The sequence below is a fragment of the Saccostrea echinata genome, unplaced genomic scaffold (assembly GCF_033153115.1).
Source record: "Saccostrea echinata isolate AGI-Se365-2 ecotype Australia unplaced genomic scaffold, CSIRO_AGI_Sech_v1 ptg000030l, whole genome shotgun sequence".
Taxonomy (NCBI): domain Eukaryota; kingdom Metazoa; phylum Mollusca; class Bivalvia; order Ostreida; family Ostreidae; genus Saccostrea; species Saccostrea echinata.
In genome coordinates, this window is record NW_026889779.1 from 25,858,522 (window position 1) to 25,883,114 (window position 24,593).

At 32.0% G+C, this 24,593-nt stretch overlaps 1 protein-coding gene across 1 annotated transcript; it reads right to left on the bottom strand.

Moving 5' to 3' along the window:
- On the bottom strand, nt 1-23,631 carry LOC133196623 (LHFPL tetraspan subfamily member 2a protein-like). Its single transcript, XM_061332487.1, has 3 exons — nt 23,005-23,631; nt 11,375-11,782; nt 1-309 (listed from the first exon to the last, which is right to left on the bottom strand). The coding sequence occupies exons 2-3, from the start codon at nt 11,745-11,747 to the stop codon at nt 98-100; spliced, it is 585 nt and encodes a 194-aa protein (XP_061188471.1). The 5' UTR covers nt 11,748-11,782; nt 23,005-23,631; the 3' UTR covers nt 1-97.
- Nucleotides 23,632-24,593: the final 962 nt, after the last annotated feature.

Here is a 24,593-nt window from a genome sequence, read left to right on the forward strand (position 1 = left end):
TATTGTTTCCAAATATTTAATGAAATCTAACGAGCACATGTATACACAATGACATATATTATATAAATGCATAATACGAGTTTTATGATGCTTGGCATCAGACAAGGTCTGTGGTTTGCATGTCTGTGTACTGAGAGAGGACTGGACAGAACATGGCCAAGGCTGTCCCCACGATGGCCAGAACGAGGCCCCAGCCTATCTCACATTGGTCACTGTTGTACATGAGGGATTTCTCTCCACAGTGTTTCCGGATAAACTTAGAATCAAACCCCAGAGGATAGATGAACAGGCCAGCAATCATCACCAACACTGAAAAAAAAAGAAATCAAGGGTTTTATAGACTTTGTCATCATGACATGAGAGTATTTACTGGCTGTAAAAAAATATATCAAAACATTTCAAATGAAAATTATCATCAAATATATAATATGTAAACTTCCTTGGTTTTAACTACTCTTTTATATGTTAAGAATTCTTAGTACATATAGTTAAATATGAGAGCGGCACTATATCAAATGCCACATTCTCATTAAATAATTCACTGTGTATATAATATAAAATAGATGTATACGTTAATGCTGCTTCATGTTATGCGTTTTAGGAAACTACAAATCTGGCAAAGTTATCAAGAGTATTTCTACAACTTGTAGGTCCTCACAACGAAATTGAAAAATTCCAGAGCAAGAATATCAAATAACTCCAATAATTCAGAGCTAATTAAACAAAAACCAAAAATCGATGTTTTGTTATTTGGAGGAAAACGATAAAATTACTCGTATGAATTATAGAAGGAGATAATTGACAAAGATTAGCTAAAAGAACACATTAACTGAGTCAGATTCTAGAAACGAAGCCGTTATTTTGTCGTTGTTTTAACTCGTTTGCTCATTTTTCTAATTGAATCATTGAATTTACAATTAAGGTTAAAATGAGCAATTTTTTCTCTTATCCCCTTATAATATCTTCTCGTGACAAAATCGTTCCTCTGGGATTGGATTGGCTGATGTCCACGTTTACAATATCAATCCCCTGACTCAGAGCTTATTATAGCCCGTTCTACTGGACCTCTCTCTCTTGTCCCGCCACCAGATAGTGAGTACGTTTCTCTTACTTCCTTTTAGTTACGTTAGATAACTGAAATGGATTATAAGACAGTTTCGATGTCATCCATTTACGGTGCGACTAATATCGGATGCAGGTGTCAATACATTCAACTAATTATCATCAAATATTTTCACAATTTTTCGCAAGCGTTAAAAGCTCCCAAGGGATTTGCAATGAATTCTCAGTAATGGAGATTTTGATTAAATAAAGCGACAGTTAGCTGAATGAAAGATGATTTTGAGCAACACATTGCTTCTTGGCCCGCATTCCCGTGTCCCCTTGTGATCTGGTGATTCATTTCTTAACAGAAACAGGAGCCAATCATTACACGTTACACTGTGAAACATTGCATGTAATTTGTTTTAATTGGTTGGCTTGCACAAAATAATTATCCTCAAGTTACAAAGGAAGTGAGTGGAGTAGTTCTTTAATTATCTGACAACAGAAAAAATGAGTCAATACAAAGAAAATGAAAGTAAATTAGAAGACAACTGGTGGATATTTGTTCGGGAGGACAATTTTCGACTAAGAAACATTCTTTATTATTATTCAACAGTGAAATACTGTAATTTATTTATTAAATAAAAGCGATATTTTGTCACAGTGTGAAAGAATATCAGGAAACTCTAGATTTTCCTTCCCTTCACAAAGACTACACGTAATCCCTGGCCTGTTATAAAATAGAGTAAATAAACCATCCTGACAGAAACTAAAACTGCCAATGTTTCTCGTAATACGTTTTTGAAATCGATGTTTACAATGTTTTCAATCTCACATTCGCTATGATGTCACAGCCTATGCCACTGTGTTACGAAAAGACAGGCAAAGGAAAAATCAAAAGAAAATGTAATAAACGGAAAATTCAATAATTTGGAGTTGAATATGAAATTTATTTTACAGGATGAGACAGGATTTTTTGATATTCGCACTTGTGAAAATATTTTTAAAAATTCATTCCCATTTGTGAAATAAATATCATATTCAACTACAAAACATTAAATATCCTCTATGTAATATACAATGTACCCATAGAGTATCAACATAAAAAGAGGATGTAATCAACTAAGGATAAGAAAAGGGGTCTATTAATCCATTCTGTATGGTGGCATATATTTCGCATTTTGACATAAATAAGTTGTATATTGACATAAATAAGTCGCATGTGGACATAAATAAGTTGCATGTTGACATAAATATTTTGCATGTTAACAGAATTCTGTTGAATCTTGTTTGTATGATGTCGTATACAGGCGTTAGTTATGGTGGCAAATTTCTGACCCCTACATGCAAGATAAATTATGTTAACATGCAACATAATTATGTAAACTTGCGACTTATTTATGTCAACCTGCCAAATAATTATGTTGACATGCAAGTTACCAATCTCTTTAGAGAATCTAATTTTAATGTTGGTAAAATTACTCACCAACGCCATTATGTGCATGATACAATGCAAGATGCAACAGAATTATGTTGACATGCGACTTTTTTATGTTTATATGCAAGATAATTATGTAGACATGCGATTTATTTATGTCAACATGCAAGATAATTATGGTAGACATGTAACTTTATTTATGTCAACATACAAGATAATTATGTTAACATGCGAGTTAATTATGTCATGTTAAAATATAACTCGCATGTTGACATAAATAAATCGCATGTTGACATAAATAAGTTGCATGTTATCATAATTATCTTGCATGTTGATATAAGTAATCGCATGTCTACATTATTATGTTGCATGTTTACATAAGTAAGTCGCATATTGACATTAATATCTTGCATGTTAACATAATTATCTTGCATGTTAATATAAATAAGTCGCATGTTAACATAATTCTGTTGCATCTTGCTTGTTTGATGCCGTATACCGGCGTTAGTAAGTATGTTTACCAACATTAAAATTAGATTCTCTAAAAAGATTGGTAACTGGCATGTCAACATAAGTATTATGCATGTAGACATAATTATCTAGCATGTTGATATACTTTTCTCGCATGTTAACATAATTTATCTTGCATGTAGGGGGCAGAAATATATGCCACCATAGTTAGTAAGTAAGTTTACCAACATTAAAATTAGATTCTCTAAAAAGATTGATAACTTGCTTATCAACACAATTATTATGCATGTAGACATAATTATCTTGCATGTTGACAAACTTTTCCCGCCTGTTAGCATAATTTATCGTGCAAGTAGGGGGTAGAATAATGCCACTATAATCCTCATTCCAAGAAATCTATAAATCTTATAAAAGAAAAATTCAAGAAAAATTTGAGCACTGCAAGTTAACAAAAGGAACATTCAAATGTATTAATATTAACAGAGTAGAATTTACAGCGCTCAGACACAGAACAAAAATTTATTGTATATTTTGATGCATTATGAAGGTACAACCAGGGATTCAATTACTGAATATGCAAATTATGAAAACCTGCGCTATAAAATAAAGTTCATGCCTTTGTTAAGTTAATCAAAGCTTTTGTCATATTTTATATTTGAGACGCCCATTTTACTGTGTAGTGTGACACAACAGAATTACATAAGGAAAATATTCTTTAAAATGAAAAAATTAAAGGTATAAACTCAAAGAAGATGTACAAATGACTAACGTATATCATCAAGAAGTATGATAGCAGAGAAGAAGATCATTGAGTGTATAACAGGAAAGTATAGTATCAGTGAAGAGTAGGAAAAGAGAAGCAAATCCTACAAAATAAAAACCAAAAGGAGAGAAGGTAGATATTCCTGATGGAAAAGAAGCAAAGAATTAACTTATAGAGTAAAGGAGAGGATATGTAGTGCAGGAATCAATTCAACAAGACCATCTACTTATCTACAGATACATTGTAATTTATATATTTCAAGGTCGTCTCAATAAATTATATAATTTGCTTTATTTGCAGTTAGAAACATTAATGATGTTTATGAAAAGGTCTATATGTAACTATATATATTCACATCTTCAAATCTTTTGTGGAGATGTTTTAATTTATTGTTTTATCTTTAATTGAATGAACCTATCTTTCAATCAATTGTACTTATCTTCATATGATTCAAAGATATATATACTTTCATTTAATTTATTCAACATGCATATAAATAACTTGGAAATGCTCTTTTAAATTCTGAATATGTATCATTTGAAATCTTATCAGTATATATATATTTTTTCACCACTGTTCGAATTTGCAGATGACATGTTTACCCCCCTGAATCAATCAGTGTTAAATCCATTATCAAATTAATTTAGAACATGAAACAGGGAAAATACATATCAATTAATTATTATTGGTTGCAGAGAAGGGTAAAAGAATGTGAAAAAATGGTATATTAATAGTGAACAAAAACTTGAAATCGTTGATCAATTTACCTACGTGGATATTATTTTTAATTATAAAAACAACTTTCTGGTCAAGGTAGGGATGCATTACACATGTATTTGTTTTAAAAAAAAAAGAATATTAGAAATATGTACTTTAACCATGAAACATTGTTGTCCATGTTTGACCGATTTGTAGGCAGTATTGTAAATTATGCTTTTGAAGTTTGGGGTCCACATAAAGCACCTAACATTGAAAAACGTCATATTGATTTTTGTAAACATGTTTTAGGAGTAAAAAGGAAGACATGTATTGTTGTTCTATATTCTGCATAAGGACGATTTCTTCTGCTTTACCAAAAGAATATATAGCATAAATAAGCTTTGGAAAAAATACTTGACCATAAAATTTGTATTTTTCAACATTGTTATAATGTATACGAGTGTGTTGAAAAACTTGAAAAACAAAAAATGAATGGGTAGACTTTCTCATCGTCAAGTAACGATTTTTTCACCAAACAAGACAGAACATTGGGGAAAGGACTACCTAAGTTTTCGGAACTTGTGTCCAATCCTATTGACTTGTGTCAATAAAATATGTTCAGAACAATGTTGTTTCTCAATTACATGGATAGTCCTTGAAAAATGCTCTTTTTTCAGATATTTACATGTAATTGCAGGTCAGAGTTTACAATTTTATTTACAGAAATTCATTCCAAATGTATTACTAGACTGAGACTGTCATCATATAAAATGGCAATAAAACAGGTCAATATAACAATACGGAAAGACAATATAGACATTGTATTTTTCTGTTCAAATCATGTTGAGGATGAGTACCATTTTATTTTTATCTGCCCTGCTTATGAAATCCATTGCAAAAATAAAATAAAATAAAATGAAATGATAATAAAAAGATTTATAAATTCAAGTATTTACTGTATAAACATGTATCATATGTACACTGTTAAGTATTTTATTCTCCTGTAAACCTACTTGTACATGTACATGTATTTGTTTGCATTTTCTTGTACCAATGAGCTGTAAAGCTAAAAGTTAACAATGAAATGAAAGGGGAAAAATGTCAATTCAGTTTAAAACTATCTGCATGTAACTGTATTAAGACTGGTGTAATTCAAATACAGATAAGCCTATATGTTAATCATTTGAACCTAGGATCAATTATTTTAAGATTACTAGGCATAATCATTAATAATATCTTTAATTCTTTGATTCAGTTATATACCTAACATCAATTCATTTAGAGATACGAAGTTCAATTCTTTGAAGATAGGTACAAACATTTGAAGATAGGTTCAAATATTTGAAGAAATGTGTGCAAATATTTAAATGTATAATAATTAGGCGTTCCATATGATACAGATCACCTCGCCTATCGGACCTACATGTATATTGTCACTGTAATGTCTAGAAAATTTTAACTAGATGTTCTGTGAGCACTGATCTTGTAAAATGATACCCCCCTCCCTCAGTCTCCATATGAGTAAAATGGTAAAGTACATTTCTTGTGTAAATAAGATTTTGTTCATGTTCCATTGAATTTCATTCAGGGGTTTAGGAGGAGTTGAAAATAGGTAACCCCCTTATAGTTTATAGGCAGTGTCCATTTTTTTGTTCTAGGAAACGCCAAATATATGTCCGATGAAAACGTAAAATAGGAGGTGCACAATGGCACTATGTAATAAAGATTCTATTAAAGATTCGTTAAATTTTATTTTATTTAAGAGATGGATACTTCCCATGTTAAATAAAGAATGGCAGTGTACATATTTTGCTATGGGAAACCCAAAATAGTACAAATATCATTTCTGCATGAACTTTCAGTAAGGCGTGATATTCTCGGCTATACATAATTAGCGTCTCTCAAATAGTGACCTAGATTCTCATTGGTTACCAGATTAGCTCATCAATACTGAAATTTACGCAGCTTTTCATTCACGGGTGAAATACACACGGAATAAAAATGGTTCAGACGTCAACGAGTGACGCACGGAACCAATTACCTCGTTTCTTACAGTAAAGAGGTGTGGCGTATGTCATCTCATTGTTTGTTAACAACAATCTAAAGTTGCTAATGTTATTAATTTCTTAACCAATGAGAATCTAGGTCACCATTTGGGAGGCGCTAATTATGTATCGCCGAGATTGCCACGCCTTACTGAAAGTTCAAGCAGAAATGATATTTGTACTATTTGTTCGATTGAAACGTAAAATATGAGACGCATAATGGCATTATGTAATAAGGATTTTGTGAAAGTCTCGTTAAAATTTTATTTACTGTATAGGAGGAGTTGCGGATAAGAGATGGGTACCCCCAACATTATAGAAATGTTTTGCTAGGGGAAACCCCAAAATATGTGTCCGATCGAAACGTAGAAAAAGGAGATGCATAATGTCACTATGTTATAAAGATTTTTTTGAAAGTTTCATTAAATTGCATTAGTGCAGTAAGAGGAGTTGCAGGTAAGGGATTGTTACCCTCCAAGTGTAACGGATCGGACATACGGACAGACGCATGGATGGACATCCCCGTCACTAAATACCCATACTTTTCAAGCGGGGGTATAATGTAATAAAAATACGATTACGTATGTTAAAAGTTAAGCGTTTCCTATATAATGAAGATTGTCTTTGAATATAACTATTTATACGCTGAATGTTGGTGTTTTTCAGTTTGCCAAATAAAATTTGAAACAAGTTTTAATACTAGACCTATTTCATCTGACAGGGGTTAAATTAAGTACTTTGTTTTGTTTATTTTTAAGATGTGAGAATAGAGTATAATGTAGCAGAAAGTTACATACACCTTCTTCACTTTCAAAAGAACGTAAAGTACATAATCTTTTAATTCATGCTTTCCCCTGGTTCAATATATTACAGCCGTGTCTTGTTCTAGTTATCTCTCTTCCAACAATGACTCTTGTCACACATGCACACAAAAAATCTTTTTCTGGTACATTTATAATTTTAAAAAAATGGGTGGTATTAGTTGTAAACGATATAATGTACTAAAGATTCTCGTTTAAATAACGATATTTGTCATTTTCTAGTCGATAAATTCAATGGCGATACCATGCATCAAATATTGAATTTTTAAAAAACCCTTTTTGAATTCTTTAATATTATATCTGATATCTCTAATAATTATATATAAGTGAAACTGATTAACATGGTAAACAGATAAATAGTTCAAACTATAAAATGTTCATTTACTATCATGATAATGATACTTCAAATAATTAAACATCAAACAAACAACCATTGCTGTTGGCACCAAAAGATATCGATAACATTCAATTAAAACCGCGATTATGTAAAAGACTCTTAATATAAAAAATGAGCATCTAGATTTCCGCTCGGAAAATGGAATTCAACAGCATCTGATACCAGGCTCATCCAGACTTCCGGATCTTCGACGCCAAAATTTATAATCGGAATAATTCTTCTCTACCATCCTAGTTTTCCCACTTAAATTGTTGGACTTCCTATCAATACACAGGAAGTGCAATGTCTTGGTCTGCACTTTATGTTTCTGTAAAATCCATGTTTGTCATGATCCATGTATTTTTTTTGGAAATCTTGATATTGAAGTTTGACTAATTTTCAATCTAAATCAAATAACAGCACACTAAAGACATACTACATGTACTATCTTTTTGATCACAATTTCTAATCTAATACCATTCTTTACTTCCAACATATTACAGGTTAGACAGAACCACGTATTTTCCAAGGGGGAAGATAACCCGCCATGGATTCTTTCTGATCCGCACCCCTTTCCCACTTTATCGCCGGCATGATTCATCCTTGTTAAGATAAAGCGACCATTGTTTGAGAAGGAAAGCTTCTTTGAAGCCCAAGTTTGTAGGAAACTAGAGATTAACAATATGTAGATGCTTGCTTGTCAAGTTAAAATTACTTTTCGGATGACTTAAGATTTCAGTGCACTCGTCATTTTTGACACAGTACTTCTGGATCGTGTTGATACGAGTCTATAATATAATACAGCAACTCATCGGTACTTTTATTATCAAAGCAAATTAGAAACTACGTTGAAGGACAAAAGAACATGGTAACTGTCCTTTCATCTTCCTGAAAAATAACACTTCCTTCAGGCAAAGAGAGAGTAGAACTGACATTATCTGTTTTGAAAAGGGCAAACGATTCATTTTAAATGATCTGCAGCAGTATTTTACAAAACAACTCTGATGCCAATGCACAACAATTCAACAAGATAAAAATTTCTTGTAAAATATAGTTCTGATTAACCGTAACGACAATCTTCATATTACTTTAAAGTTATAATAACTTCATTTTAATAAAACATTTTTTTCAGTTGAATTTAAAAGTATAAAGGTAAATTTTCAGGCAAATTGTTAACTTCGTCATTGGCAACAAGGATGTTAATGTAGATAAAAAAAATATCGTTTGATTCAGGCAAAGTTTCGTTTATATTTGTTAGCGTAAACAGGATTTCTTCCAACATTTACAACTAATATGATCTTTTGACAGTTTATTGTGGGACTGTAATTGGTTGTCATATGAAAGTATTGAATAAACAAATCTCAAGAAAACCCAATACAATTCTAGATTGTGTAGGAATTGATTCCATGACAAATTTAGAAACAATACTAGAAAAAGAATTAACTAATCACGGGAAATTCATCTCATAAATCAAACTCATTATATTTCAGAGCTACATATCACGCAAGCCAGCTACAGATACAAAACGAGGCGACTGTAATTGAATAGGATTTAATTCACATCAACAACACAAGTATAGTTTGCATTAATTTGACGGACAAATTGGAATTCAATATTTCCATATTTAGTCTTCGACTTTGAAGCAACAATAGAAGAAATACTTAAATGGGGAAGTATTGGAAGGCAATCGAAGATCTTTCAAAACAGGTGCAGCATAGCTGTACATTTATTGCTGATGACTTTATGGTGAGTTTCTGTATTTCGAGGAATTTTAGTCAAGTCCTAGAATTCTCATACATCACATTTATAGTAACATGGGCTAATTTTTGCATTTTATTTTTCACTCACTCATGAATGAAATGTTACATGTAAACGGAATATAGTAATCTTTATCATTCCACTTTCAAACTGTAGAAGATTACTAGAAAAGAAAAAAAAAATCCCCAGCTTCCGTGTTAAACCAGATGTTGTTTGTCATAGAACGCTCCCTGATCAAAGGCTTTAAACGCCTAGCACAGGTCTAAATTTGACAGCCCTTTAGCGGTAAGAGGTGTCGTATGATGGGAATGAAACATTCTCGCAGGGAGAAAAAAACTCATTAAAATCAATCAATTTTGTTTGGGATTTTTTTTTTCAAGTTGTTATTACTTTTAACGCAAGCGCCTAGAAACACAAGAAGTGAGACATTCAAAAAGTTTTATCTTTCCCCGTTTCTCCTTCTTTAACAATGGAATGTAGATCATTTAAAACACACTCTTAACGAATCATTGTATACCTTATTAACCATACACCGTCTTTGCAGAAAAAGAATCGTTCGAGTTTTTGATTTTTGAAGTTTTGAAAGTACGTCATTGTTTTATCATGGGAATAAAAGTAAGTACAAGCAGAAATAAGAAGCTACATAAAAGCCCTGCTAAACCTTAAAAAAGCAGCAAAAGATACATTCAACATAATACACAATATATATGGAGACCGACAACCGTCATACACCACAGTTTCCAGGTGGTTGAAAAAATTACAGATGGAGAGAAAGTGTTAATTAAGATGACGTACGACCCGGGAGACCAAAAAGGTTAGTAATGCAAAAAACTTAATGAAAATCAAAGATTTGTATGAGAGAGAAGGAAGGAGCAATGTTAAGGACTTAGCTCGTATAGTAGGGATATCAATGGGAACAGTTCATGAAATCCTAACAAGAGACCTCGGTTACAGGAAGATCTCTGCAAGATGGATGCCTCATTTACCAAATGAAGAACAATTCAAAAAGAGGATAAACCGACTATTTTCAGACATAGTAACAGGAGATGAAACGTGGTGCATTATTTTCAGCCGCAAAATATGTTATAGCAAGAATTGTCCTCTTCTTATGAAGAATTTTTTTTTAAATAATTTTTTTAATAAATTCTGATTCATAGGAATATAAAAAAAAAAGTCGACTTATAATGAGGTATAATTAGTTCCCATAGGAATTCCAACAGATTGTTGGAAAACCTGGTCTCTAAAGACTACGTAGATATTGTCAATGAGGAACTAGGAAATCTTTTTGATATCAACTTTAGTGTACCTGCTTTTTCTGTTGAAATTTTACTAAGTCAATAGCAGAATTTAAAACTTAATATTAACAATATAATCGTTCATTTTTGTTAAAAGATATTTATATTTCTGTTTATATTAGATACGGCAAGGGTTATTGTTCTTGTGCATTGCATGATGGGACAAAGAACTCCCATCTATTTCGTCTAGACATATAGAAAAGATGACGTTACTTTGATAAACTGCTTAATTAGAAGAGAGAGAGAGAGAGAGTTTTAAAGGAATGTAATTTAATAATTTTAGCACTTCACGTGCTTTTAATCACACAGGTATGAACTCTAAGCATATTTGTGTTATTTACAGACCGCAAAGTGCAGAAAGTAATCATTCCATGGTTAAGTTGGACTTGCTTGTGTCACTTTGTATTTTAAATAGGTCTAGATCTATGAAATATGTGGAGATAACGAACAGTATTCGAGCTCAAAAGTCAATTAAACATTACAAAATAGGAGCAGAGCAAACACGGATCTCTAAGACATCAGAGGTGGAATCAGGTGCCATGGAGGAGTGAGCATCCTCTGCCGACCGGTCACACCCGCCATTACAAAATAGGAGCAGAGCAAATTGTTAAAAGATTCTGATACTCGTAGATTTGAAGCTTTCATAGAATATGACTTTTCTTACCTGCTATAAATTGGACATACCCCGCCATGACAGTAACCGACTTGACCGCTTCGTTTGGAATGCATGATGTGCACACGGCCAGGAATGCCCCACAGCATAAGAGAATACAACCGCCCCCGAACAGTGTACAGGAGGCTTGCCAGGCCCCGGATGGAAGGCTACCCAGATTAAAGTACCCGCCGTAAAATTCACACTTTTGTTTGCCAAAATCCTGATTGGTTAAATCCAAAATTCTGACGCATGTGCTGATGAGTCCAAAGGTTCCCGTTTGTTTTGGAGTGATGATCCAGACGGGTTGGATGAAGGAATAGGTTCCGAGGGCGGAGACCAGAATTGAAAGGAAGGTCCATACCAGTAAAACAGGGGAGTTCATGTCAACAGCTCACTCATCTTGTAGTTTTTCAAACCCTGAAAACGGTACCAATTTTGTAAATGCATGTTTTAAGCAATTAGGCATTATATTACCTGTTCATTACATTATCAAATGTGTAATTCGTTACATCGAATTTTGTTTAATATTCGCCATTGAATTCAATAATTCGTAACTTTAACAGAGATATATTGAAATTCTATGCTGAGCGATAGCTTGCTTCAATAAAGGCAGGAAATGGTCTTTAACCACATTGATTTGAAGCATACTTCTTTCTTGTATTCTGAAGAATTTGTATGACGAGCAAATTTCTACCAACAATACTGTTTTGAAAATCCGCTCAATGTAACATAAATTATTATGTTTGAAGAGATATTCAAAGTTTTGTTGGATATGGAATTTATTTCACGAGTGGGACGGGATTTATTTTTATAATTTTACGATTGCGAAGCACGAGTGAAAATTAAAACAAAAAACACCTGTCCCACGAGTGAAATAAACTCCTTGTGCAACAACAAAACAAAATTTTCTGTTTTTCACATTTTCCTTGCTTTTCCCTTTGCCTCCGTCATAGCTCATTGATCGTGATATTGAAAATTGTACATACAGATTTTAACAACGATTTGGAGAAACTTTGGCAGTTTTAGTCTCTCAGAATGGCATATTTACTCTCGCTTTCTTAAAACAGGCTAGGGAGTGTTTTTTACAATACTTTTTGTGAAGGGAAGGAAAACCTCAAGTTTTATCGAACTTCTGATATTTTTTCACACTGTGTCATTTTGATATTTTTCACACTGTGAAAAAATATCATTTTTTTCAAAAATGATTAACAGTATTTCACTGTTGAATATGTAATAAAGTAAGTTAATCCTGGTTTTTTTTATTTGATTGCACAAGGCTTCATCCTCTTGACAATGAATAATTGTGCAAGAAGTCTTCCGGGTATTATTTATCGCATCTCGTTAACATATAGAGATGCTTCATTCTCTTCTCTGGGAATTTCTCTTTCCTGTCAATCGGCCTGGAAAATTGTGTATAAGGCTACAGGTAACATGCTTCTACTTTTCTATCTGACGAACATGCATATATTTTGTGGATAAACGATGAATCTCACACAGCAAGACACTCCTACGGTTGATTGATTTTACTTTAGACACAGGAGGTTGTATCTAATTTTAATGACTATTGCATCATCGTTATTTTTAAATCTATAATCAAGTTCCTTAGCTCACAAGAGCAAATTTGTCTGTCGTCCGTGTGTCGTCTGTAAATGTTTTCGGCCTCCTCACCTGAGTCAACTAAACTCGCCACAAAGAATCATTAGTTGAAGGAATCAATACTTATTCAAATAAAGAGCCACGTCCTCTTTCAAGGGGCGAAAATTAAGAAATAGCAAAAATACGGTGAAGTCAAAATCTTCCACAGGACCATTGGGTTGGAAACCTCCCGCAATAAAATTGATTTGAATCATTTCAATTATGATTCTCGAAGACAAGATGATAAAGAAGTTTTGCATGGGAATATTTAGAGAAAAACAGTCATAAAAACCATCTCGAGAACAGGCCCCGGGGGTAATATAGGGTCTAAGTTTGTCATGGGATTACTAGTATAAAGATAAAATGTCATTTAAAATCTCTACAAAAGTTTACGAATATGAATATAAATCATCGAATATAAATCACAAGATTTACAATATGAATAACAAATTTTCGAATATGAATAACAAGTTTTCCAATATGAATACCAAATTTTATCAAATATAACACACGATTTGTATAATATTGCGACGTTTATTGCATGCATTACAGTCTTCCTAGGAGAGATTTAATTCTAGGAATTCTCTATGTTCCGTTCGTGTTTGGTTTTGCATGATACTGTGAATTAAAAACAATGAAACTTTTTTTGTTTAACATTTTAATCTACTGAAATGTTTACATGTACATAGGAAATACATTTTTTTGAATTTTGTAGGCTTTCCTATGTTAGAGACAGCTCTGTTCTGAGGAACACGTTTAACATTTAACAACAATAATCAGTTTAGGTTCAGATTTCCCAACATCCTACATATGTATGACGTTTTGATATTTCGCTGAGCATAAAAGTTAGGAATTCATTGGATCAGAGATAATAATTGGTCAAGAAATCAGAAATGGATGCGGACAACTCGTTACAAAAGGGAGCATATGTACAGATCCTTGGTCCAGGAGTTTCTTTTGTGGCCGCTTGTCCGTCTTTCGATGATTAATGTTCCGCGGTCTGATCAATATCTGGATAGATATTATATTCATTCCTTAGGGAAGACAAATATGTTATATGTCAAAAATTGCTCTTTTAATCGATTTAGCCGTGTGGGTTTTTTTTTCCTCTGGACAATCGATATGTCCAAGGTCATTTTCTCAGCAGTGGGGATATCATATCAACTGTTCATCATATGCTGAATAAAGAGGCCTATCGTATATTCCCTCGTAATTCACAAAAGAGGATGTAAAAAAAGCTTTTTTTTTCTTTGTTGTATTTATTTTTGTGTGTGTGTGTGAGGTGGGTGGATTGATGGTTTGATAGCTTTTAAATTATTAATTATAAATGTGTTTCCCAGTAAAACACATTTTTTTGTTTTATATATATATTTTTTTATTTTAATGTTTTAAACTGGATATTTACTCAGTCAGCGTCCTTCATCGGAATGCACAATTAATTTCCAAACAAGTGTTGTTAGGTATTTATTAAAAGCGTACACGCATGTAATTCGGAATCTGCTTGTAAAAATTTTGTTTTGAACATTAAAGTAGTTCGATTGAATACAGTGTAGGATATATATATATATATATATATATATATATATATATATATATATATATATATATATATATATATATATATATATATATATATATAAACAAATAGAAAGGTCCTAGATTTAATTACAGTTAAACAGAACTAGAAACTAAAAAAATACATCTGACCTTTCAAACTCGTGTGTTCCAGCAGTTAACATTTGATAATTCGAAATATTTCAAATTGGATACTAGTTTTTGACTTCACGAAAATGAACAACCACGCTTTTTTCCGTAAAATCTCCTGACATTAGCTGCTAGACATGTGCTGTTTTGCGTGTACTCTTGCTAATTCACTATGTTGTGGCTTTAAACAGAGTTTATTTTCTCTTTCAGCTTGTATAAAAATGTATGATTGTTGAAGTAATAAGGCCCCCATGCTTTTCCATCATAATCACTTGGCCGTTTTGATTTCATGCCCGGTCGGTCCTAAATAAACCGATAATGCACGAATTAAAAAGAAATGTCCCATAGCATGCAATTTCCGGAAAATCCTATAATGTTTTCACCATTTCGTCGATTAGCCTCTCTCTCTCTCTCTCTCTCTCTCTCTCTCTCTCAACGTGCATTGAAACATTTTTCTTACAACTCCTGAATTTTCAATAAAAGGCGAAAATAATCTTGTTAAAACAGACAGGTTGAAACAGATAATATGTTAAAATAGATACAAGAATAAAACTTGGATGTAAGTTATGTAGCAACTTTATTTTCAACTTGTGTTACCGAAATGAAAATCTAAAACAGAAAATAATGTATCTTGAAGTATTCTATATTTGTACCAAATTTCATTTAAATCAGACAAAACTCGGAATTAATAACATTCTGGCATTATTAAATAGATTTTATCATTTAGGTTACCAAAGCAACATCTTCAACCAAAATCGAAAATGGATGGATATAATTACGAATTTTGATGTAGTCTCTATATACTTTATTTTACTCTAAAAATATTAGTTGTTAGTAGTTTTAGTTATTTTGAAATTTTCAATTATTTATGACACTGGGTTACTACAAAACGACGCTTGTTTAAGGAATTTTGGGACAGCCCTCGTAAATCATGTTTTCTTCAAATCGGACAAAAACATCTGAAATAACAAATTACATGTGTGTCATTTTGTTGCATCCATTGCAAAACTATTAAGGATATTCAATCCTCAGCCAAGAAGGATAACTCCTTAATTTATTATTTAATTCAAAAAGTCTCAAAATGAAGCTTAAATATGAAATCTTTTCATGTAACAATTTTCATTTTATGCATCTCAATGTGATTCAACGTTCTTTGAAGTCTTAGAAACAGTGTTTTAAAACGTTGATATTTTTACCCCATTAAGGAGGGATTCTCTCATATTTCTTGTATTTTCATAGATTCAAGATGACAATATCATTAAGTGATGGTATCGATTTGATTAAATTTGACCGTTTTATTTTAGAAGCAAGGTCATTACCCTTTTCCTTGACATTGAGAGTTAAAAAATGCTGTTTCCAATCATGTGATATTGAGCTGATTTTTGGTATACAAGTGTATCTTGATGAGATCAAGTTTGCATTTTGTTCCGCTTCAATGATTTTTGACGGAATTACGACCTTTTCAATTTTTCAGGGTTTTCCGCAATTTTTTTCTAAACGCTTGAAGATATTGAGCTGATTTTTGGCATGTGACTTTACCTTGATGAGTTATAGATCAAGTTCGCATTTCGTTCCGCTTCATTGATTCTTGACGGAATTGTGGCATTTTCAATTTTTAAAGGGAACCAGATTACACTTGCCGGAAGGGGACTAGTATTGCTAATGCAATACTCTCAGAATGCTTGTTTTTACATATGGTAAAGTAGTCATATAAATATACAAAATGATGCAAAAACAAAAAGGTTTGACCGTTTAATAAGAATTATATTTTTTATATTTGATTATTATATTTATTATATTTGAATATTATTTTTTTAATAAAAAACACTTTTAACTGATTTTTTGCTCAAATCCGTTTCTAGGTTGGAAGCTTTCAAAAGCTAAGAAATTGTAGTTTGTATAGAAAATCATTATTATTTACTATATTTTAAAACTTTAGAGCATTCTTATTAATTTAAGTTACATTTCAAAAAATCTTCTAGTCTTTGATTGTTTAAAAAATTTAACTATAAGTATTGTTCTAAAAGTGATTTTGATAGGCAGAAAGAGATATTTTCATACACCGCAGTTGCGCTAAAAATATAGTCCCTGCTGGATTTCAAACTCGGTTAATCATTTCTATTTAAAATTGTACAGTTATGACGAGTAAAGAAAAATATTATCTTTTAAATACATTATAGCTAAGTATATAAGACATACTAGCTAATATACTTGGAATATTTTGTCTAGTCAGAAACCAGACAAGAATCCATCTTTAAGGTATGTTAAAAATACAGATTTAAAGGAATTGACTTTTTCTTTAATTTAGCCTTAGATACCAATGCTAATTAGCATGATAATAAATTGGAAATGATTTATGATGTTTTGCAATGATAGGAAACACTTTATAAACTATGCATTATAAAATAATTGAACTACACAGAAGAAACTTAAGTACTGTATAAGTATAAAAAATCATGCAATTTTCTTCAAATGCCTGGATGCCTTTAGTTTTTTTATCCTAAAATGTTTTTGTTGATCAATTTCTAATTAGAAAATGCATAGTAGGTGTCGTTATTCGCATTTCCTTAAAATTTATTTGAAATTTCCTATTTTTCCTATATAATATGATTAACTTTAATGAAGTTTAAGCAATTAAAATGGGTAAATTCACATTACTTTGAGAATTCAGAGAATTTTTGTGAGCATTTTCAATAATTCAATGCCTGATTTTCAGAACCTGAGGATCAGACAACCTTAATCGAAATTGAAAGCTGAATACAGAATTATATGAAAATGTTTTAAGAGAGTTCAAATTCGGATAAAATCTTAAGGAAGTTTAGCATTTAAGTATAATTTTAAGAATATTTTATGTTAACAACCATATAACAAGTCTGTTCATTACAAAAATCGACACAGAGAATAATAAATTTTGATAAAGTGCAGTTTAGCTCTAGGATTGTGGTGAAAACAGACAAAACGTATGAAAAGAAAATTATTTTGAAATTTGTTAAGAGACTATTCTTTCATTACAATAACCATTACAAACAACGACAAAGGTCTCTAATATGCGTGTATGTCAACTGGTTGATACTTAAACTAGTGGAAGAATAAAAAATCACATTTACAAAATCATGTATCCTGATGTCTTCTCAATAGCATGTTGAAATCAAACCGAAACTGTAGGAACCAAAAAGTAGCATTTTTTAAACTAGCCATGGCAACGTCAATCGAAATTTAGATACTGAGAACTATGAGTCTCGGCATCGTTTACTAGTGTATCAAGTTATACTGAATTGAGATTAAAACTATAAAAGGGATATCATATTTTTCAAACTAAACATACCAATGAATTGAATTGAATTGTGAATATTAGTCAAGATTTACCGAATTCGGAAAATTCGCTGTTTTTAGCAACACTGACAATAATGTTCATCGAAACGAAAAAATGCACAGAATTATGAATCTTGTACTTAACTTATATACGAAGTTCAATAAATACTGGTCCAAAACTGTAGGTAGGTCGAGTTTATATCTTATTGAAAAAAAAATTTACAGAAAGTTCTATTTTAAGCAATTATGACTATGTCGTTCATCAAATTCCAAAAAACCGATAAACAGAATTCTGCATTTTGGTGAATATTACCTGTGTACCTTCTTTTATGAAATTGGTTCAAAACTGCATGCAGAGTAATATTTCGAATATTGCACTTGATAAGTATAGTAACGCACAAGCCGTGTGCAGTATAGGTAAAAACAATACACGGAGGAGGAATGTTGTTGTAGTCAACATTTGTATCAAATTTTACTAAAATTAAAAAGAAACCAGTATGAGGAGGATCAAAAAGAAAAATTGAATACAGACAGACAGAAGGACAGACTGACACTAATAAGACAGACAGCTATAGACTGGCATACATCCTTATTCCATCGTCTTGGACCAAAAGAGCTTAAAACCAAAATTTTGTAGCGAATTAATAATTTGCATGTTTGAAGTTTGCATGCATGTTTGCCTTCGTAAAGGAAAAGTTTTTTCCCTATGAATATGACTAAATCCATAATGCATAATCCTCTATGAATGGTTTTAGTAGCAATTTGTCATATCAAATTGATTTTTCCATGCCACTAATGACTTAATAACTACTCCCTTTGAGGATTTCAGTATGGGTATGTACTCCGTAAATCGACAATATTACATTGTTATCTCATATTTGCACTACGTCGATTTTAGTTGACATTTTGTATGCATTATTATGAAGGCTCTCATAAATTCATTTTCTAAACTATTGTCCAGAATATGAATTGAAACTCCAATACATAACATGGAAGCTGCTGATTCGGGTTCCCTTGGGTGTCGTTATCAGCCATAGACTATTTAGTTATCATTGACCCAAACAGTCAAACATGCAGTATAAACAACGATAAAGGCATAGTATGTCACCAGAATTTAGGACGGCAACAGTCACAATCGAAATTTTGATATGCATTGCACATTTTTTTTTCGTGTCATTTTTTTACTCATTGTGTGTGTTTTTTTTAAATTATTATCTTAACAAGAGGCCCAGGGGCCACATCGCTCACCTGAACACTTTGGCTAGGAAAAAGCAGAAATAAGTTCAGTATTGAAAAGTTTAAATATAAAAGTGGTTCGGGGTGGGGGTTATGATTTGAACACTTGAATCTACACTTCCTGAGGGTGCTTTTGAATTAATATGACACATAATGGCTTTGCTGTTCTTAAGATGAAAATGTTTATTGATATATCCTTTTTATTCCTTTGTATTACTATGATCCCCTCTTATGGCCCCTCTCTTCCCCTGGGGGTCATGATTTGAACAAATTTAAATCTACATTACCTGAGGATGACTTTTATATTATTATGGCCAATCCTGGCTTTGCTGTTCTTGTGAAGAATTTTAAAGGTTTTTCCTATGTATTCGTATGTAAAACTTTGATCACCCATTGTGGCCCCACCCTACCCCAAGGGTCATAATTTGAACCTAGAATCTTGAATTTGGACTACCTAAGGATGCTTCCATATTAATATATCTAACCATGGCTATGCTGCTCTTGAGAAGATGATTTTTAAAGATTTTTCTTATGTATTCTTATGTAAAACTTTGATCCCCATTGTGGCCCCACCCTAACCCCGGGGGTCATGATTTGAACAAATTTGAATCTACACTACCTCACAGTTATTTCACATAAGTTTCATGATTTTAAATTATGCCATTAATTTTTTACGAAATCATAATTATCTCCCCTTGGAAGAAAGCGTGGCGTTTCATTTGAAAAAAACTTGAATTCCCTTTACCCAAGGATACTTTGTGGCAAGTTTGGTTGAAATTGGCCCAGTGTTCCTTGAGAAGAAGACGAAATTGAGAAAAGTTTACGACGACGACAACGACGACAGACAAAGGAAAAATTTCGATCAGAAAAGCTCACTTGAGCCTTCGGCTCAGGTGAGCTAAAACATATGTGAATTATGTGACCTCATTTTGTATTTTTGTTTCGTAATAACTCCGAAAATTACGCCAGAATCCTCTGTGTTAAGAACGTTGACCATTAAAAATGACAGTAACAATTAAGAGACAAAATTTCAGCGAAGAAAAAAATGAATGTGAACATTTGTTCATTCTTGGATGCACGCTTACGGACACAGATACCAATTGGGCTAAAATGTGATTCATATTCGATAAGCTGTTATTCCTATTCGAAAAAATGTGATTCGATAATTTGGCCATTCGATAAATTGCTACTCCTATTGGAAGAAATATGATTTCTATTCCAAAATATCACTTATATTCGAAAACATGTGTTTCATATTCGATAACATGTCATTCATATTCGAAAACATGAGATTCCTATTCAATAAAACATGTGATTCCCATTCAATAAAACATGTGATTCCTATTCAATAAAACATGTGATTCCCATTCAATAAAACATGTGATTCCTATTCAATAAAACATGTGATTCCCATTCAATAAAACATGTGATTCCCATTCAATAAAACATGTGATTCCTATTCGATAATTTTGTCATTCTTATTCGATAATTATCTAATTTATATGCAATAAACTTGTTATTCCTATTCGAAAACATACGATTCCTATTCGATAATCTTGTTATCGAATTGTTATTAGATAATTTTGAATAGGAATTGCATGTTTTCAAATAGGAATGATATGTTTTTCAATGGGAATAACATGTTTATCGAATATAAATCATTTAATTATCGAATAAGAATGACAAAAGTATCGAATAGGAATGACAAAATCAATAAGAATCACATGTTTTCGAATAGGAATAAGGAATCACATGTTTACGAATTGGAATAACAACTTATCGAATAGGAATGATAAATCATCGAATAGAAACAACTTATCGAATTGGAATCACATTTTATCGAATATGAATGATGTTTTAGAATAAGAATATCTAAGTGTTTGAATAGTATTAACAAAAAGTATAATGAGGCAACGTTTTACATACCAATCAAGACCATTAAAAAAATCTTCGTTATCACATGCTCTCAGGATGGTTATATAATAATGGACAAAATATTGACAATTTTGTCTATCATATGCAGATCTTTTAAAGTCAATTTTCAAATTAAATTTAAATGTTGTTTATTATATTCGTATGTTATATCTTAAGGATATTGCGGGGCCATAAAAGAGAATCAAGCTTTTTTTTAGAAAAAATAATAATAAATTGTTCGTTATCTTGTTCATCAATTCCAATCTGAAACAGTTTCGTTTAATCTGTTTGCAGTTTGGAAATAATTTCATAGACTATTATTTCTGTTAAACAACATTATATCCACTCTATTTTTCTGATTTTCGAAATTCCAGACAGCTATAGCTTTTCTTGTTTTACCTTAATGTAGATTTAATTTTTTTTAAAGAATTTTTGCTCAAGGCAAATGCTCTTTTTTTCAAAAAATGTCAACAGACAGACAGGAAATCTGAGTGAGGACCTGAGTTTAAAACAAAATCACTTGACAATAATACAAAACTGTACAAGACGTAGCAAGGTTTTGTGGGATGTGGGTGTATACCTGAGGGTGAGGATGTATACTTGAGAGTGTGAGTGAATACTTGCCAAGAAGGTGAAAAAAGACGTATGCCAATGAATATAGGGAAGGGACACTAAATGTATATGATATCTTTTGCACTTAATGTGAATTAAATATTTAAAATTTGAGTTTGTTTCATATTATCAACACTGATGTACGTGAAATTTTTACCACTGGTTTGTACTCTGGTGTTGTGGACAATGGAGTAGGCCGTCTTTTCTTACCGTCAACGAAATCCATTAAAAATGAATAACTCGGGGAAAATCAACTAACACCGTGTTTAAGAGTAATCATTATAACTAATGAATAAATTCGTAGAGTGCGAAGACTAAGTTTCTACTCATTATAAGCACCTCCTGCTGTGTCGTTTTGATACATTGACAAGTTGTGGAAAGCAAAACATCAGATCCCTTAATTGTACATAAATTTAATAAAACTATGAACCAAGAAGGCGTCTTTATTAGCAATATTGTGATACACTGTAAGAAACGGTATATGTCATTCATATATTCATAAAGAACAATACCCAACTTTGAGATGTAGTGAGATTGACTTCCTTTAATGGAAACCCATCACTTACTTACTCACTAGAATTTTAACTGGGCTTCTTTCTGTTTACAAATCTGCTGCGATATTTACGAATATAAAATAAAAGTTAAGGAAAGACATATGTAATAAACTGCCATTAGGTTTGTTTTACAGACAAAATATCTTTTACTTACAGTGTTATAGCTATCCTAAAATTTATCCTCGATTAACAAATAATTCCAATCAATCGATACTAAAACTGTCATACGTACGTATATAGCTTTCCAAAAAGTTTAGATATCGATTACTTTGTTTCTACATATCACCCCCCACCCTTCCCCCATTAAATTCATGTCGCAGTGAGCGAGCAAACTTACAGCAATCACTTGATGCTCTTAAATATATCCTATATCCTAAATATCAAGCATATTTTTCATAACTAAACATTGATTTAAACCTTTTGAAGGAAAAAATTTTTTTTTACTATTTTGATAAGTTATTATTCGCGTTTTCATTCTTTCAAACTTTCTAAGAGTAACTTATAACTGAATGCTTTAGAATTCATTCAAAATAAATACAATAAAAAATTACATAAACTTTTTATTGGCTGATATATATATATATATTTATATATATATATATATATATATATATATATATATATATATATATATATATATATATATATATATATATATATATATATCCCTACCTCCTTGCTTCATCCACTGACTTCCCCGGGGTTGATGAATAGTGACACACCCCTCAGTCCCTTTAGACACGTGGCTATAAACCCTATGAACAATTTCAGTGATTTTGCTGATATATAACTCGACCAGATCGGGCACTTGTTGCACAAAACTCCTCAACTTTTACTTCTTTTTATCCAGCCTTTTAGTCCAGTTCTAATCAATCAATATTCTCCATTCATAGACAGGCGATAAATAAAAGCATAATTCAGTTCGATTGTGCACAGTGGAAAAGCCAGATTGGATAATATGTAAAAGAAATTGTCAAATACATAGCAATCGCTTCATTCCTCACCTCCCCTATGTAGCATAGTCTTAGACATCTTTGTAATGTCGCTGTACTCTATATACGCCTGAAACAATTATTTCCTTTTTACCGATTTCAACCGCTAGAATAAAGTCCATAGTTGAATAATTAAGCTTCTCTTTCCGTCATTCTGGTTAAACAAAAAGTAACAATTGGCCTGTAATTGGAGAGATATCATAAATTACACCCGATTATACATAATCAATAAGTCCCTGTAACCAAATATTGAATGTAGATGATTTATGGTTACATGTATAATTAAATGGTTTCAATACAGCGAAAAGCAACCGATCCTTTTTCTGGGCCTCATGGAACGAGAATTTCTGTGGACCATTTTTCATGTTTACCTGTTGAGTTGTCAACAGTGCATGTGTATTAAGTCCATAATGTAATTCCTAGTTTATGTAATTACCTAGATACAATCTCAGAACGCCATGCAGCTAATGTTTGTTTTATCTGATGACTGACAACCGCTGTAGGAGATGCTTTATTTCTTGTATCTCGGAGAATAACAAAACTATAGGACGTTTCGTGCTTTGTGTCAAAAAATCAAAAAGTAACCTGCATTTAACATTTCATTGAAATGACTTTTTTTCGAACTAGAGAGGTTGTCGTCGAAGGTTGGCAATGAATTTCCTGTTGTTCAACGTATATTAAAAGACATTGCTCCCACTAAATAAAAGGGACATTTTAAACCATCTATAAATCTTTAAGGTTTTACACCACTTTTACACCAAACTTATTTTAAACAATCGTAAAGCTTATATATTTATTATCACATATGTCATATTCTCTTAGTATTCATAGGTTGGCGGTCGGGTAGGTTAGTTTGCCGGGGGCCAGAGCGCTGTCTAGAGTTCACAGGTGGTCAGACATCAAACCATGCACAGTTTGAAAAATAGCAGAATATTTTAACAATAAAATAATTCTTAATCCCCTAAATTTTCGATTACTCTAAACTGTTTTTAGAGGAGTCGGGTTGTGATGGACATCATTCTCCAGACCCGTAGGAAGCAATTTCAATTTGGGGAGGGGGGCACAGCGCTATACATTTTCAGATGAGGGGGCACTTTTAACTACCAAAAGTTCCTTGATAAGCAAAAATAAATTTAAAAAAAAAAAAAGGTCATCAGACATTTTTATTGAGGGGGCACAAGCATATAATTGCTATGGTTTCTATAGTAATCTATATATCGGCAAAATTATTGGGGGGGAGGGGGACGGCCCCCGTGCCCCCCCCCCGGT

Excerpts from the sequence above, each read along its gene's own strand:
- LOC133196623 (XM_061332487.1), bottom strand. The coding sequence starts at position 11,747 with ATGAACTCCCCTGTTTTACTGGTATGGACCTTCCTTTCAATTCTGGTC. Across the intron at positions 310-11,374 it reads GTATGTCCAATTTATAGCAG|TGTTGGTGATGATTGCTGGC; the intron begins GTAAGAAAAGTC and ends TTTTTTTTTCAG.